Genomic DNA, 16873 nt, shown 5'->3' with positions numbered 1-16873 from the left:
GAGAGCCTCCAGCTGACCACTGACGCAATGTTGACGTTCAGGCTCATTTTTCAAAATAAAAGCCTGAAACTATGTATTGTGACACTAGACACATTTGGGAAGCCATAGAAAAAGGAATCTGGTTGATATCTCATTCACTGCTCAATAGGGACACATAGGAACGCAGAGCTTTCTAAATAAGAGTTCCTTCCTGATTGGATTTTTCTCAGGCTTTCGCCTGCAATATCAGTTCTGTTATACTCACAGACAATATTTTTACAGTTTTGGAAACTTTAGAGTGGTTTCTATCCTAAGCTGTCAATTATATGCATATTCTAGCATTTTGTCCTGACAAAATAGCCCGTTTACTTTGGGAACGTTATTTTTCCAAAAATGAAAATAGTGCCCCCTAGATTCAACAGGTTAATGTGTGTCTGGAAGGAGAGTTTACAGTCGAGCCAGACACCTAGGTATTTGTAGTTGTCCACATATTATTTTAATTTTTTATTTTTAATTTTTTTAAATGTTACCCCCTTTTCTCCCCAATTTCGTGGTATCCAGTTGTTAGTGGTTACTATCTTGTCTCATCGCTACAAATCCCGTACGGGCTCGGGAGAGACGAAGGTCGAAAGCCATGCGTCTTAACACAGCGCGCATCCAACCTGGAAGCCAGCCGCACCAATGTGTCGGAGGAAACACCGTGCCCCTGGCGACCTCGTTAGTGTGCACTGCGCCCGGCCCGCCACAGGAGTCGCTAGTGCACGATGAGACAAGGATATCCCTACCGGACAAACCCTCCCTAACCCGGACGACGCTAGGCCAATTGTGCGTCGCCCCACGGACCTCCCGGTCGCGGCCGGCTGCGACAGAGCCTGGGAGCGAACCCAGAGAGTCTCACAGCTAGCGATGCGATGCAGTGTCCTAGACCACTGCGCAACCCGGGAGGCCCTTTATCCACATATTCTAAGTCAGAACCGTCCAGAGTGGTGATGTTGGCCGGGCGGGCAGGTGCAGGCAGCAATTGGTTGAAGAGCATGCATTTAGTTGTATGGAATTGAAGCTCGTTTGGAGGTTAGTTAACACAGTGTCCAAAGAAGGGCCAGAAGTATACAGAATGGTGTTGTCTGTGTAGAGGTGGATCAGATAATCACCAGCAGCAAGAGCGACATCATTGATGTATACAGATAAAAGAGTCGTCCCGAGAATTGAACCCTGTGGCACCCCCATAGAGACTGCCAGAGGTCCGCACACCAGGCCCTCCGATTTGACACACTGAACTCTGTCTGAGAAGTAGTTGGTGAACCAGGCGAGGCAGTCATTTGAGAAACCAAGGCTGTTGAGGTGCTGCCTGAAGTGAGGAGTAGGACACAGGGATAATCAACAACTCTTGTTTTCTCTCCCTCCTCTCTCTCACGTTCTCTCTCTCTCACCCTCCTCTCTCACATTTTCTCTCTCTCGTTCTCTCTCCCTCCTTTCTCTCATGTTCTCTCTCTCGCTCTCATGTTCTCTCTCTCTCACCCTCCTCTCTCTCACGTTCTCTCTCTCTCTCTCTCCCTCATCTCTCTCACGTTCTCTCTCTCTCACCCTCCTCTCTCTCACGTTCTCACTCTCACCCTCCTCTCTCTCACGTTCTCTTTCTCTCTCTCCCTCCTCTCTCTCACATTTTCTCTCTCTTTTCCTCTCTCTTGTCTTTCCTTGTCTCTTCCAGTGCTACGTCCACCTTTTGGATTGCCAACCCCAATAACAATCTCATCAACTGTGCAGCAGCAGGCTCAGAGGTAAGTCTCTCTCCCAATCTCCCTCGCTTGCTTCCTCTCTCTCTCTCTCTCTCTCTCTCTCTCTCTCTCTCTCTCTCTCTCTCTCTCTCTCTCTCTCTTTCTTTCTTTCTTTCTTTCTTTCTTTCTTTCTTTCTTTCTTTCTTTCTTTCTTTCTTTCTTTCTTTCTTTCTTTCTTTCTTTCTTTCTTTCTTTCTTTCTTTCTTTCTTTCTTTCTTTCTTTCTTTCTTTCTTTCTTTCTTTCTTTCTTTCTTTCTTTCTTTCTTTCTTTCTTTCTTTCTCTCTCTCTCTCTCCCCTGTCCTCTCTCTCTCCTCCCTCCATCCCCCCTTACTCCCTCCCTCCCTCCCTCCCTCCCTCCCTCCCTCCCTCCCTCCCTCCCTCTCTCTCTCTCTCTCTCTCTCTCTCTCTCTCTCTCTCTCTCTCTCTCTCTCTCTCCCCCCTGTCCTCTCTCTCTCCTCCCTCCACCCCCCGTCACTCCCTCCCTCTCCCTCCCTTTCTCCCCTGTCCTCTCACTCAATTCAATTCAATTCAAGGGGCTTTATTGGCATGGGAAGCGTGTTAACATTGCCAAAGCAAGTGAGGTAGATAATATACAAAGTATATCTCCTCTGTCCTCTCTCACTCTCTCCCACTCTCTCTCCTTGTTCTCTTTCTCTCTCTCTCTCATTCTCTGTCTCCCATTCACCCTTTCTATCTGTCCTTGTCTTCAGGTGTACAGTATGTATGTAGGCCTCATTACCCCAATGTCCAGTCTGATGAATTACTGTATATTCATTTGTTATGTATAGTATGGTGTGTGTGTGTGTGTGTTAATGCTTGCATGTGTTTGTTAACATACTGTGTGTGTGTCCTTCAAGGAGACAGGTTTCTGGTTCCTCTTCCACCATGTGCCTACGGGAGCCTCTGAGGGCATGTACTCTCCTGGCCGCTCCGAACACACACCTATGGGCCAGTTCACCAACAATAGGGCCCACTCCAACTACAGGGTAGGACTTTATGTGTGTGTGTGTGAGTCTTGTTAGATAATAACAGCAAACATACTATAGCATAAAGAAAGTCATATTAACCAATCAGATATAAGCTAACTGCTCTTCCCTGTGTGTGTGTGTGTTAACCCAGTGTGTGAAGGTTAATTCACGGTTTGGAGCAGCTATCATTACATGTTAACGAGCATCTTCAGTTGATAATAAATCTCTTTGTGGTCTGGTTAAGGCCCTTGTGGTCTGTGCTAGCAGCGCCTCTCTCTCTGTCATGTTCACACCCTTCTCTCTCTTTCTCTCTCTCTCTCTTTCTCTCAACCTTTCTCTCTTTTTTATCTCTTTCTCTCTTTCCACCCTTTCTCTTTCTTTCTCTCTCTCTCTCCATATTTTTTATCTTTCTCTCTCTCTCTCCATCCTTTTTTTGGATCTCTCTCTCTCTCTCTCTCTCTCTCTCCACCCTTTCCCTCTCTCTCTCTCTCCACCCTTTCTCTCTATCTCTTTGTCTCTTTCTCTCCACCCTTTCTCTCTTTCTCTCTTTATCTCCACCTTTCTCTCTCTCTCCATCCTTTTTTTCTTTTTTCTCTCTCTCTCCATCCTTTTTCTCTCTCTCTCCACCCTTTCTTTCTCTCTCTCTCTCTCTCTCTCTCTCTCTCTCTCTCTCTCCACCCTTTCTCTCTCTCTCTCCCTCTCCACCCTTTCTCTCTCTCTCTTTCTCTCTCTTTCTCTCCACCCTTTCTCTCTTTCTCTCTCTTTATCTCCACCTTTCTCTCTCTCTCTCCATCCTTTTTTTCTCTCTCTCCATCATTTTTCTCTCTCTCTCCACCCTTTCTCGCTCTCTCTCTTTCTCTCCACCCTTCCCTCTTTCTCTCACTCTCCCTCTCTCTACCCTTTCTCACTCGTACTCTCTCACTTTCTCTCTCCACGCTTTCTCTCGCTCTCGTTCTCACTCTCGCTCGCTCTCACTCCACCCTCTCTCTCTCTCTCTCTCTCTCTCTCTCTTTCTCTCTCTTTCTCTCCACCCTTTCTCTCTCTCTCTCTCTCTCCCTCCCTGCCTCTCTCTCTCTGTCTCTATCTCTCTCTCTCTCTCTGTCTCTCTCTCTCTCTCTCTCTCTGTCTCTTTCTCTCTCTCACTCTCTCTCTCTATCTGGCAGCATCTCTCTCTCTCTCTCTCTGCTTAATATTTTCTCTCTCTCTATCTGTTCCTAGCAGGGTGTGTTAATAGAAATATAACTAATGTCAAGCTGTTACCACAGCCTCCTTGTGATAGAAGTAGATATACCAGCTTGTACACAAATCACAGACGTACACACACCATCTTGTGCACACATAAAGAAGCCGACATACACATACAAGTGTTTATGCGCACACACCCACACAAAGACATATGCACACAACACGAAGACGCACACGCCTCGGCAAACACACACACACACACACCCCCCACAAAGACATATGCACGCAACACAAAGACGCACACGCCTCGGCAAACACACACACACACACACACACACACACACACACCCCCCACAAAGACATATGCACGCAACACGAAGACGCACACGCCTCGGCAAACACACACACACACACACCCCCCACAAAGACATATGCACACAACACGAAGACGCACACGCCTCGGCAAACACACACACACACACACCCACACAAAGACATATGCACACAACACGAAGACGCACACGCCTCGGCAAACACACACACACACACACCCCCCACAAAGACATATGCACGCAACACAAAGACGCACACGCCTCGGCAAACACACACACACACACACACACACACACACACACACACACACACACACACACACACACACACACACACACACACACACACACACACACACACACACACACACACACACACACACACACACACACACACACACACACACACACACATATAAAACAAAAGAAACACTGTTGCTGCATTCATGCCAAAACTAGTTTTGTTTGTCCCTCAATAAATCTAGTTTTCCTTTATTATCCTGGGTAGTCACCAGTTGAATTATCCTGGATAGTCACCAATTTAACTTCTTGCGACGAGCAAACCCATATCCGGGAGCGTAATCATAGCCTCAAATGCATTAGCATAACGCAACGGACATAAATACCCCTATAAACTTTTCCTATTCATGAAAATCGCAAATTAAATGAAATAAATATATTCAAACACAAGCTTAGCCTTTTGTTAACAACACTGTCATCTCAGATTTTCAAAATATGCGTTACAGCCAACGCTAGACAAGCATTTGTGTAAGTTTATCATGGCATAATGCTATGCTAGGCTCTGCTGGCAGCAGGCAACATTTTCTCAAAAATAAGAAAAGCAACCAAATTAAATAATTTACCTGTGAAGAACTTCGTATGTTTTCACTCAGTAGACTCCCAGTTAGATAGCAAATGTTCCTTTTTTCCCAAAATATTATTTTTGTAGGCGAAATAGCTCCCGTTTCTTCACCATGCTTGGCTGAGAAATCGACCGAAAAATGCTACAAATATAACGCCAAACTTTTTTCAAAATTAGCTACATAATATCGACAGAAACACGGCAAACTTTGTTTAGGATCCATCCTCAAGGTGTTTTGGCAGTTGGTTTCTCATAAGAAGCGATTGGAAAAATGGCTACCTCAGTATTTTACGCAAGGTTTTCTGCGGGAGAAACCATGTGACCACATGCCATATATGGTCCCTTACAGCCATTCTTCAAGGGAAATGCCTAAAAAGACGTGACAATGCTGTAGACACCTAGGGGAAAACGTGGAAAACGTAAGCTCATTCGTAGCTCATTCACAGCCATATAAGGAGTCATTGGCATGAGGCGGTTTAAAAAAATGCGGCACTTCCTGGTTGGTTTTTTATCTGGGTTTCACCTGTAACATCAGTTCTGTGGCACTCACAGACAATATCTTTGCAGTTTTGGAAACGTCAGAGTGTCTTCTTTCCAAAGCTGTCAAAGCTGTCAATTATATTTCAAGATATCTTGTTTAAAACGGGAACGTTTTTCATCCAAAAATTAAAATAGCGCCCCCTAAATCCAACTGGTTAATTATCCTGGATAGTCACCAGTTGAATTATCCTGGGGTAAGGAATGATTTGGGAATTTTCAAGTCCCTCAGTCGAGCACTGGATCCCTCTTTTTTCATATTAAGCTAAATATGTGTGTCAATGTGTGTCTATTAGGCTCTTGGTTCAGGAGGAACTGGAGGGAGAGGGAGAGGGAGAGGGAGAGGGAGAGGGAGAGGGAGATGGAGAGAGGGAGAGGGAGAGGGAGAGGGAGAGAGAGAGAGGGAGAGAGGAAGAGACAGACAGAGAGAGACCTTGGAGGCTGTTGTGTTGTTGCTAGAGGCGACTCAGACGATCGGTCCCAATGGTACCCTATTCCCCACATACAGTAGTGCACTACTTTTGACCAGGGCCAGGGCTGTACTATGTAGGGAATAGGGTGCATTGTGGGAATCACCTTCAAAGCTATCTGTTGTTCATATCTGTTGGCTGATAGCTGGCTCCTTGACAGGAAGTGTTAATGTAATGTAATGTATGCACTTGTGCAGGCTGGGATGATCCTAGACAACGGTGTAAAGACGACACAGGCCAACGACAAGGACAAGAGACCCTTCCTTTCTCTAGTGGGAGCAAGGTCAGTGTCTCACCACACACACACACACACACACACACACACACACACACACACACACACACACACACACACACACACACACACACACACACACACACACACACACACAGGTTGGTAGTGGATGCAGAGAGACTGGGTGAGGGGGAGTAGTTTAGATTTTTTTTTATTTAACCTTAATTTCACTAGGCAAATCAGTTAAGAACAAATTCTTATTTACAATGACAGCCTACCCTGGCCAAACCCTAACCCACACCACGCTGGGCCAATTGTGCGCTGCCCTGTGGGACTCCTAATCACGGCTGGTTGTGATACAGCCTTGAATCAAACCAGGGTCTGTAGTGACGCCTCTAGTACTGAGATGCAGTGCCTTAGACCACTGCGTCACTCGGGAGCTAGTTAGCAGACCTCTTTCAGATACATATGTCAAAGACTTTCAAATACATTGTTTGCCTACAACAATGCAATCAATTGAATCGCCCTAAAAGTCCAAGTGCACCTCAAGCAGAGTATTTGACCCCAGTCTGCAGACCCAGTCCCCCAGGCTTCATACAGCACGTTGGTTAACATCTGAACAGTGAATAATGCATAGCAGAGATGTCTGCATGAATGACCGGGAGGTTTGAAATACTTCAAAACAACTTCCTGACTGGTTTATTTGTTGATACACTGTGTGTTCTGTTTACTCCACATTACTAATCACATTATATGACTTTATTACGCTTCATTTTATTGTTATAGTTTAGTTATTTGATTTAGTTCTGCATGAATTAGTGGCGACTGCCTTGGATTCTAAGCTGTTTAAAGGAACAATGGGTAGTTATGTGCAGGGCAGACCAGTGTAGCTGATTTTTCTCTCTCTCTCTTCTCTCTCTCTCGCTCTCTCTTCTCTCTTCTCTCGCTCTCGCTCTCTTTCTCACTCTCTTTCTCACTCTCTTTCTCTCTCTTTCTCACTCTCTTTCTCTCTCTCTCTTAATCTCTCTCTTCTCTTTTCTCTCTGCTCTCTGCTCTCTGCTCTCTGCTCTCTGCTCTCGCTCTCGCTCTCGCTCTCTCCCTCTCTCTCTCTCTCTCTCTCTCTCTCTCTCTCTCTTTCTCTCTCTCTCTCTCTCTCTCTCTCTCTCTGCTCTCTGCTCTCTGCTCTCTGCTCTCTGCTCTCGCTCTCGCTCTCGCTCTCTCCCTCTCTCTCTCTCTCTCTCTCTCTCTCTCTTTCTCTCTCTCTCTCTCTCTCTCTCTCTCTCTCTCTCTCTCTCTCTCTCTCTCTCTCTCTAGATATGGACCCCACCAGGATGCGGATCCCTTCAAGCCCCGTGTCCCAGCTCTCATCCACCATTTTGTGGCCTACAAGAACCAGGACCACGGAGCCTGGCTGAGGGGAGGAGATGTCTGGCTGGACGACTGCCAGTGAGTAGACGGAGGGAAGGAGCGAGCGGTAGAGGTGGGAGGGAGGGATTGAGTGATAGGTGGATTGTAACAAATACATATTTAGCTGTAACCTACCTTAACAAATATACACAATCACGCCTCTGAAAAATGGCTACATTTTGACTAGCTTGTATTTCTCTAACCTCCCTCTCAGTCCTATGGTGCTGCCACCCCAATTATCATGCTTACCTCTAGGCTTCTACTGCCAGGTCTAGCACTCAACACAGCAGTAACTGTCAGAAACATCCCCTAGCATTTACACTGAATCCTCTATTGTTTTTCTTACCTTCAGTCTGTTGCTGCTTTGCATCCTTGCCAACATTTCCAATGTCAACCCTTATCCTTGGAGTTTTAGACAAACAGTGTGTGAATAGCCACACACACACACACACACACATACACATACACACACACACTGTTGACATGCGGAAACAGATAATGTCTGTGTAATATTCTCATTCTAATATTCCGTCTACTATGTGATTGGCTCCAACAACTGTTTCTCTCTCTCCCTCAGATTTGCTGATAATGGAATTGGCCTAACACTGGCTAGGTAAGACATTAATGTTAATAACATCTTGTGTGTGTGTGTGTGTGTGTGTGTGTGTGTGTGTGTGTGTGTGTGTGTGTGTGTGTGTGTGTGTGTGTGTGTGTGTGTGTGTGTGTGTGTGTGTGTGTGTGTGTGCGCGTGCCTTCGTGCGGCGTGCATGTGTGGTTCATGTTTGTATTTACGGGTGACTGCAGAAGACCCCGTTGCAGTAATTGGAAAACACCTTATATGGTCGTCTGCTTATGATGCAGTGGGAAAGAAAGACTTTGAAAGAGTGTGAAAGTAATTTGGGAGTGTGAAAGTGGCATCTCTAGGTATATGGGCCTGGGCATGGTTTGTAGCTGGTTTCAGAAACCAGGTCACACTCTCAGAGAGAGACACACTGGCACAGACTCACACACTTTTACACTCTCTCTTGGCCACACAAACTCTCTGACAGTCACTCACATACTCACACACACACACACACACACACACACACACACACACACACACACACACACACACACACACACACACACACACACACACACACTGTTTTACTGTCCTTGTGGAGACCAAACAATTGATTCCCATTCAAAATCCTATTTCGCTAACCCCTAACCCTTAACCTAACCTTAACCCTAAACTTAACCCTAATTCTAACCCTACCCCTAATTTTAACCCTAAACCTAACCCCTAAGCCTAAAACAGACATTTTCCTTGTGGGGAATTTTCCTTGTTTTAATTTAGTAAAACCAAAAACACACACAAAAGTGTTAACTTTGGCATCTATTTTAGATTTGGTTTTATGTTTAATCTTAAAATACCTTTTAGTCACATTTTAGTCATTTCATCCTTCGTTAGTTTTTAGTTATTATCAGTCGACTAAAACTCTGGACAGTTTTAGTTATTATCAGTCGACTAAAACTCTGGACAGTTTTAGTCACATTTTAGTAATTTCATCCTTCGTTAGTTTTTAGTTATTATCAGTCGACTAAAACTCTGGGCAGTTTTAGTTATTATCAGTCGACTAAAACTCTGGACAGTTTTAGTTATTATCAGTCGACTAAAACTCTGGACAGTTTTAGTCACAGCCATTTTAGTCACATAATAGAAAAAATAATCTATTAAATAATGAATATTTAAGCTACTTCTAACTTCCATCATGTACTCATTCAGATAGCCTTGTCCAACTAGACCTACGATCCCCTCGTATACCTTAGCTGGCAACATTTATATTGTGACAGATTGTAACCAATGCCTGACATAATTAATTATATAGGATATAAAGCCTTGGCTAGATGTTCAATCATTTACGGCTCTGATTTTCTCCACATCATAACCGTCAAGGGGGGTAAATCAAATTATTTTATTTAAAAAGGGGAGAATTTGACCTCTCCAAAGACGTCAGAACTATGACTGTACTCCTAACATTCATGAAATAGCATCTGTTTTCCCCATAGGAAAACACCCCAAGAACGGTACCAGAGCGGCAACACAGATTCATGACTAACAATATAGACTGATGTGATCAGAGTAAAAATAGCCTACATGAAAGTAAGAGAGAGTAAGCATTATTGTTTCTAGTTGAGTTTGGGTACAAGTCCAGTGTCCTGGCTTCGCATCAGATTGACGAGGGACTGATGTGACCACTGGGAGCTGTGTGAGAGAGCCGGGCAGATCAGCTCAATCCGTCCACACAACTGAAGAATATTCTGCATGCTTCTGATTAGAAAACACAGATGAACAGGAGCTTGATATCAAATGAAATGTCCACTAGTCTCACGTGGAATTCTCGTCTCGTTACATTTTAGTCAACAAAAATTAAAAGGATTTTTCGATGAAATGAACACACACACAAACTCTTTCTCTCTCTCACTTTCTCTCTGTCTTTCCCTATCTGTGTAGTGGTGGTACATTCCCTGATGACGATGGTTCTCGTCAGGAGGTGAAGAACAGTCTGTTTGTTGGGGAGAGTGAGAACAGGGGCATGCCCATTCCTGACAACCGTATCTGGGGTCCCGGGGGACCCGACCTCAATGGGAGGACCCTGCCTCGAGGAGTGTGAGTGTTGGCTCACACACGCACACGCACACACACACACACACACACACACACACACACACACACACACTCCCTATTCTCTCCTCTTCTGTCTGTTAATTTCTTGTTCTCTTATCTCCCTTCCCCTCCTCCCCTCTTCTTGTCCTTCTCCTCCTCCTCCTCCTTGTCCTTCTCCTCCTCCTCCTCCTTGTCCTTGTCCTTCTCCTCCTCCTTCTCCTTCTCCTTCTCCTTCTCCTTCTCCTCCTTCTCCTCCTCCTTCTCCTCCTTCTCCTCCTTCTCCTTCTCCTTCTCCTTCTCCTTCTCCTTCTCCTTCTCCTTCTCCTTCTCCTTCTCCTTCTCCTCCTTATTCTCCTTCTCCTTCTCCTTCTCCTTCTTCTTCTCCTTCTTCTTCTCCTTCTCCTTCTCCTCCTCTCCTTTCCTCGTATTGCCTCTCCTCATTCACATTTTACCCTGAAATGAACCCCTTCAACTGTTCTCTTTTCAGCGTGTTGCGTGCTTGGCCAGACAGAAAGTATGATTAAAAGTATGATGTCTCAACTTGTGCATATCTGACATTCTTTTATTGTCTGGGTGAAAGAAACCCGTCATCCATCATCTGTCTCAGTTCTACATGATATGCTGTATGGAGAAAAAATTATCATTTGCAACCACGTGAACTTTTGCATAGTGTTACAAAATGGTCCCAAGATGCAGTCGTTATCCAATATCCGATAGCACAGAGCCTTGTCTGTGTGCTGAAAGAGATGACGATGTCCCCTCCGGCACACTTGGGAACATCGCAAAGCACCCATGATCTTGTCTACGTCCCAAATAGCACCCTATTCCCTACATGGTGCCCTACTTTTGACCAGGGTCTGTCTGTCCGTCAAGTTCTCTCTCATTCTCTCTAACTCGTCTCCCTCCCTCTGGTCTTTCTGACTCTCTGTATGTCTGTCCTGCAGTGACTTCCCTATCCGCGGCATGCAGATCTACGACGGGCCCATCAACGTGCAGAACTGCACCTTCAGAAAATACATTGCCCTGGACGGTCGACACACCAGCGCCTTCGGCTTCAGACTCAACAACTCCTGGCAGAGCTGCCCTAACAACAACGTCACCGACATCACCTTCGACGACGTGCCTGTGAGTGAGGGAGTGAGTGAGTGAGGGAGTGAGTGAGTGAGTGAGTGAGGGAGTGAGTGAGGGAGTGAGTGAGTGAGTGTGTGAGTGTGTGAGGGGGGGGGGGGGGGGGGGTGTATCACGCTGATTAGCATTTACCTGTACACATGATGGGAGTTGGGGTGTATTGTGTGTGTGTGTGTGTTTGCCCTAAAGCGTAGCTGCAGATTTTGGGCATGAGCTGTCAAGATGGATTATGGGTAATGCAGTGCCATAAGCACGGTCTTACAGGGGAGACATGCTGCTCTTTCTCACCTCCATGACACTCCTTCCGCTCTCCCCCTCTCTTCTCTCCACCCCCTCACCCCTTCTCCCCCTTCCTCCCCATCTCCTCTCCTTCCCCTCTCCATCTCCTCTCCTTCCCCTCTCCCCCTCTCTTCTCTCCACCCCCTCACCCCTTCTCCCCCTTCCTCCCCATCTCCTATCTTTCCCCTCTCCCCCTCTCTTCTCTCCACCCCCTCACCCCTTCTTCCCCATCGCCTCTCCTTCCCCTCTCCCCCTCTCTTCTCTCCACCCCCTCACCCCTTCCTCCCCATCTACCCCCTGCTCTTCTTATCAGATAACGTCCCGGGTGTTTTTCGGTGAGCCCGGCCCATGGTTTAACAAGATGCAAATGGACGGTGACAAGACCACGATATTCCACGACGTGGACGGCTCGGTCAGTGAGTACCCTGGAGCCTTCCTGGTCAAAGAGGACAACTGGTTACTGAGACACCCTGACTGTATTGACGTGCCTGACTGGAGGGCTGCCATCTGTAGTGGGCATTATGCACAGGTTGGTATGCATACGCCATGCAGGCTGAAGGAAGCATGCATGTACACACACACACACACACACCGTATCTTATACAAACACATACACATATGGGTACACAGTATGTACTCACACATTCTTTAAAATAAAGTGTGGGTTAAGTTTCCTTTCAAAGCTAACACACTAGGTTTTTGTGCAGTGTGACCTCGTTTCCCTCTCATTTCACTCACTTTCTAATGTCTTCCAGATTAGTGAACATGTTCCTAGTCACACACACTTGTGTGTTTGTGTGTGTGCTTGTGTCTGTATGCGTTTGTGAATTAATGTGTGTGTGTGTGTGGTCCCTCAGATCTACATACAGACACGTAACCCTGCCAGTCTGAACATGCAGATGGTAAAGGATGAGTACCCTGACAGACCCCTGACACTAGAGGGCGCTCTGGGCAAGAAGAAGCACTACCAGCAGTTCCAGCCCGTGGTCACCCTGGGTAAGGGCTACACTGTACACTGGGACCAGGCTGCTCCTGCAGAGATCACTGTGTGGCTCATCAACTTCAACAGGTTGGTAGTGGACTCAGAGAGAGACACACACACACTAACACACACACACACACACACACACACAGAAACAGAAACAGAGAGAGAGACTACGCAGGTTGGTAGTGGACTCAGAGAGATATAGACACACACACCTGCAGACACACACACACACACACACAGACAGAGAGAGAGACTACACAGGTTGGTAGTGGAATCAGAGAGACACACACAGACACACACACACATGCACCCTTCACCACACACACTATTCACTTCCTTCTCCCAGCATTGTTTCAGCATCTGATCCAAAAAACTGTCCACATCATGGCACCACATCTTATGAGTCAACAATAACCCCAGTAACCCAAAGCCCCATCTCCTGACCATGTGGTCATATTCATAAAACCCATATCATCAAGTCACACCCTTGCCTTCCACGAACCCTATAACCCAAGGGACAGTGTGATACAGTAGTTTATGGTGGCTGTTTGTCTTAGCATATGACATCACCCCTGCCCAGCAAATATTCTTAATATCATTGGCAGTCATTTGAATAGCAGAGGCATTGTAGTCATTTCAAGCGTGCTAGCTACTCCCTGGCCTGAGATTACCCCGAAAGGACTCGGAGGGAGGAACATATACTGTATTGTGGGATATGGGCATTCCCATTGGTTACATGCTGCTCTGGCGCCATCTATTGTTTGTGGAATGGAACTTCAGGTTCAACCATAAACTCTGCATGACATTTCACATTTGAAATCAAATCAAATTGTATTTGTCACATGCACCAAATACAACAGGTGTAGTAGACCTTACAGTGAAATGCTTACAAGCCCTTAACCAACAATGTACTTATAAGAAAAACAAGTGTTAAGAAATATTTACTAAAATAAACTTTAGTAAAAAATAAGAAAATAGAAAAATAACAAATAATTTAATTAAGAGCAACTATAACATAACAGTAGTGTGGCTATGTACAGGGGGGTACTGGTACAGAGTCAATGTGCGGGGGGGGGGGGCACAGGTTAGTCGAGGTAATTGAGGTAATATGTAGTAAAAGTATAGTGCAAATAGTCTGGTTAAGCATTTGATTAGCTGTTCAGGAGTCTTATGGGTTGGGGGTAGAAGCTGATAAGAATCCTTTTGGACCTAGACTTGATGCTCTGGTACCGCTTGCCGTGCGGTAGCAGAGAGAGCAGGGTATGACTGGGGTGGCTGGAGTCTTTGAGGGCCTTCCTCTGACATCGCCTGGTATAGAGGTCCTGGATGGCAAGAAGCTTGTCCTCAGTGATGTACTGGGCCGTACGGACTATCATCTGTGGTGCCTTGAGCGTCATTTAGCAGACGCTCTTATCCAATACTTTTTTCGTACTGGTCCCCCTTGGGAATCGAACCCAGTTGCTGAAAATGCCATGCTCTACCAACTGAGCTACACGGGACTGCAGAGTCGTATTCACTAGTTTCTAGTTTCACTATCACCAAACGGAAGAAAGCTGACAAACAGAGAGAGACTAACCTGAACTTGTCCAATAAAGAACGGCAAAATGTTTTGCCACGGTGTGTTTACTAATTAATATGACCGGTGAGTGGGAGTAGTTGTTTAGCCCATCTCAGTGCTGGGCTGCCTCCTGTAACATGTCCTTTTTCATATCGTTGATTAACTGTCTGTCTGTCTGTCTGTGTGTCTGTCTGTGTGTCTGTCTGTGTGTCTGTCTGTGTGTCTGTCTGTGTGTCTGTCTGTGTGTCTGTCTGTGTGTGTGTCTGTGTGTCTGTCTGTGTGTCTGTCTGTCTGTGTGTGTCTGTCTGTGTGTGTCTGTCTGTGTGTCTGTCTGTGTGTCTGTCTGTGTGTCTGTCTGTGTGTCTGTCTGTGTGTCTGTCTGTGTGTCTGTCTGTCTGTCTGTGTGTCTGTCTGTGTGTGTGTCTGTGTGCCTGTCTGTGTGTGTGTCTGTGTGTGTGTCTGTGTGTCTGTCTGTGTGTGTGTCTGTGTGTCTGTCTGTGTGTCTGTCTGTGTGTCTGTCTGTCTGTGTGTCTGTCTGTGTGTGTGTTCCAGGAACGACTGGATCAACGTAGGCTTATGCTACCCGCCAGGCACCACCTTCACGATCATCTCGGACATCCACAACCGGCTGACCAAGCAGACAAGGAAGACCGGTGTGTTCATGAGGACCACACAGAGAGACAAGATCAACCAGTCTCACCTGTCCCGAGGCTATTACTACTGGGAGGAAGATACCAGGTGAGGAGGGTGGGAGGCAGGGAGGGAGGGGGGAGAGAATGAGAGAGGGTAAAGAGGGAGGGAGTGACGGGAGAGAGAGGGTGAGGAGGGAGAGATCAGGGGGAGAGAGGAGAATGTGTAGTAGATGAGTACAGTAGGTAGTCTCCCCTGTCTCCCTACCAGCCTGCTGTTTCTCCCAGTGAATCCTTATTAACTCTTAGTCTCCTCTGTCTCCCTCTCAGCCTGCTGTTTCTCTCAGTGAATCCTTATTAACTCTTAGTCTCCTCCCCTGTCTCCCTCTCAGCCTGCTGTTCCTCCGAGTGAAGGCCCACAATGAGAAGGAGGACTTTGCCTTCTGTTCAGTGAAGGGTTGTGAGAGGGTTAAAATCACAGCCGTTATCCCTAAGGGCAGCGGCCCCAGTGACTGCATGACACAGGCCTACCCCCTGCACGCAGAGATGCCCATCGTAGATGTGCCCATGCCAAGGAAACTGCCCAGCGCCAAGCTGGTGAGGACAGCGCTCAGTCTGTTGGTCACAAGTGGCACTGTGCATCGTTTTCTAAAATAGTTAATCAAACACTTATTTAAACTGTTTATTACTGATTCATAGTATTCATAGTACTAGTACATAGTATTGTAATAACACTAGTTCCTATTATTCATAGTATATTCACGGTGTTTGAAACCCTTTACAACCTCTCTATACAGTGTTACAGATACAGTCATACAAAGAAAGAGAAGAAAGAGTCTTGGCATCTCATCAATAAATCTCTGCAGCAGTGTTGTGGACAGGATTGACATTTCTATACCAGTATCGGTCACTTCAGATCTCTCTCTCACTCTCGCTCTCTCTCTTTCCTCTCCTCTCTCTCTCTCTCTCTCTCTCTCTCTCTCTCTCTCTCCTCTACAGCGCACCACAGACCACTTCCTGGAGGTCAAGCTGGAGTCCTACAACACACGCTTCTTCCACATCAAGGAGGACTTTGCCTACACAGAGGTGTGTTTGTGTGTGTGTTTGCTTTCTCTGTGTGTAAAAAGTTATTCAATAATGTCATGATTGGTTGATTGGATGTTGTGGTTGCCGGGCAGGTTAACGGCAGGAAGTTGTACCAGCCAGATGATGGGGTGCAGCTGACGGTGATGGACGGCCATGACGGGAGACTGGTGGAGAGCAAAGGCTTCAGAAACTCCATACTGCAGGGTGTACCTGCCCAGATAGAGAGCTATGTTAACAACCTGACAGACCAGTAAGAACACACACATACTAACTTTTTCATGTTAGAATGGGAAGACACTGAGTTGAACAAAGTTAACTCTCTCTTCTCCCTGCCTCCTCTTCTCCATCCCCCATCTCTCTTTCACTTCTGTCTCTTTCTCCCTCACTCTCTCTTTCTCTCTCTAGCTCTATCGTCATAATAACGTCTAAGGGTCGCCTGGTAACCCGGGGCCCCTGGACCAGAATACTGGAACTCCTCGGGGCTGACAAGACCCTCAAGTTAAGAGGTAACTAACTAACTACTGTAGCTCCTTAGAGGTGACCAAACCCTCATGTTGAGAGGTAACTAACTAACTAACTACTGTAGCTCCTTAGAGGTGACCAAACCCTCATGTTGAGAGGTAACTAACTAACTACTGTAGCTCCTTAGAGGTGACCAAACCCTCAAGTTAAGAGGTAACTAACTAACTACTGTAGCTCCTTAGAGGTGACCAAACCCTCATGTTGAGAGGTAACTAACTAACTACTGTAGCTCCTTAGAGGTGACCAAACCCTCATGTTGAGAGGTAACTAACTAACTAC

The 16873-nt window shown here is 46.2% G+C and overlaps 1 protein-coding gene across 4 annotated transcripts in view; it reads left to right on the top strand.

The window, feature by feature from the left end:
* Positions 1-16873, top strand: part of LOC139384481 (cell migration-inducing and hyaluronan-binding protein-like) — a 176285-nt gene that overhangs the window by 136395 nt on the left and 23017 nt on the right. For 3 of the 4 annotated variants that reach the window (XM_071129267.1, XM_071129266.1, XM_071129268.1), the window contains exons 15-18: positions 1688-1757; positions 2613-2741; positions 6307-6392; positions 7659-7790. In XM_071129267.1, the coding sequence (XP_070985368.1) occupies positions 1688-1757; positions 2613-2741; positions 6307-6392; positions 7659-7790 (417 nt within the window). Of the gene's footprint in view, positions 1-1687; positions 1758-2612; positions 2742-6306; positions 6393-7658; positions 7791-8328; positions 8365-10251; positions 10408-11348; positions 11530-12124; positions 12341-12668; positions 12881-14909; positions 15096-15378; positions 15584-15985; positions 16073-16164; positions 16323-16477; positions 16579-16873 lie in introns of all 4 variants that reach the window. The other variant, XM_071129269.1, reaches the window with a different exon arrangement.

The sequence above is a fragment of the Oncorhynchus clarkii genome, chromosome 26, assembly GCF_045791955.1.
Source record: "Oncorhynchus clarkii lewisi isolate Uvic-CL-2024 chromosome 26, UVic_Ocla_1.0, whole genome shotgun sequence".
NCBI classification, from domain to species: domain Eukaryota; kingdom Metazoa; phylum Chordata; class Actinopteri; order Salmoniformes; family Salmonidae; genus Oncorhynchus; species Oncorhynchus clarkii.
The sequence above is the reverse complement of the archived record's forward strand: the minus strand, read 5'-3'. Positions and strand labels throughout refer to the sequence as shown.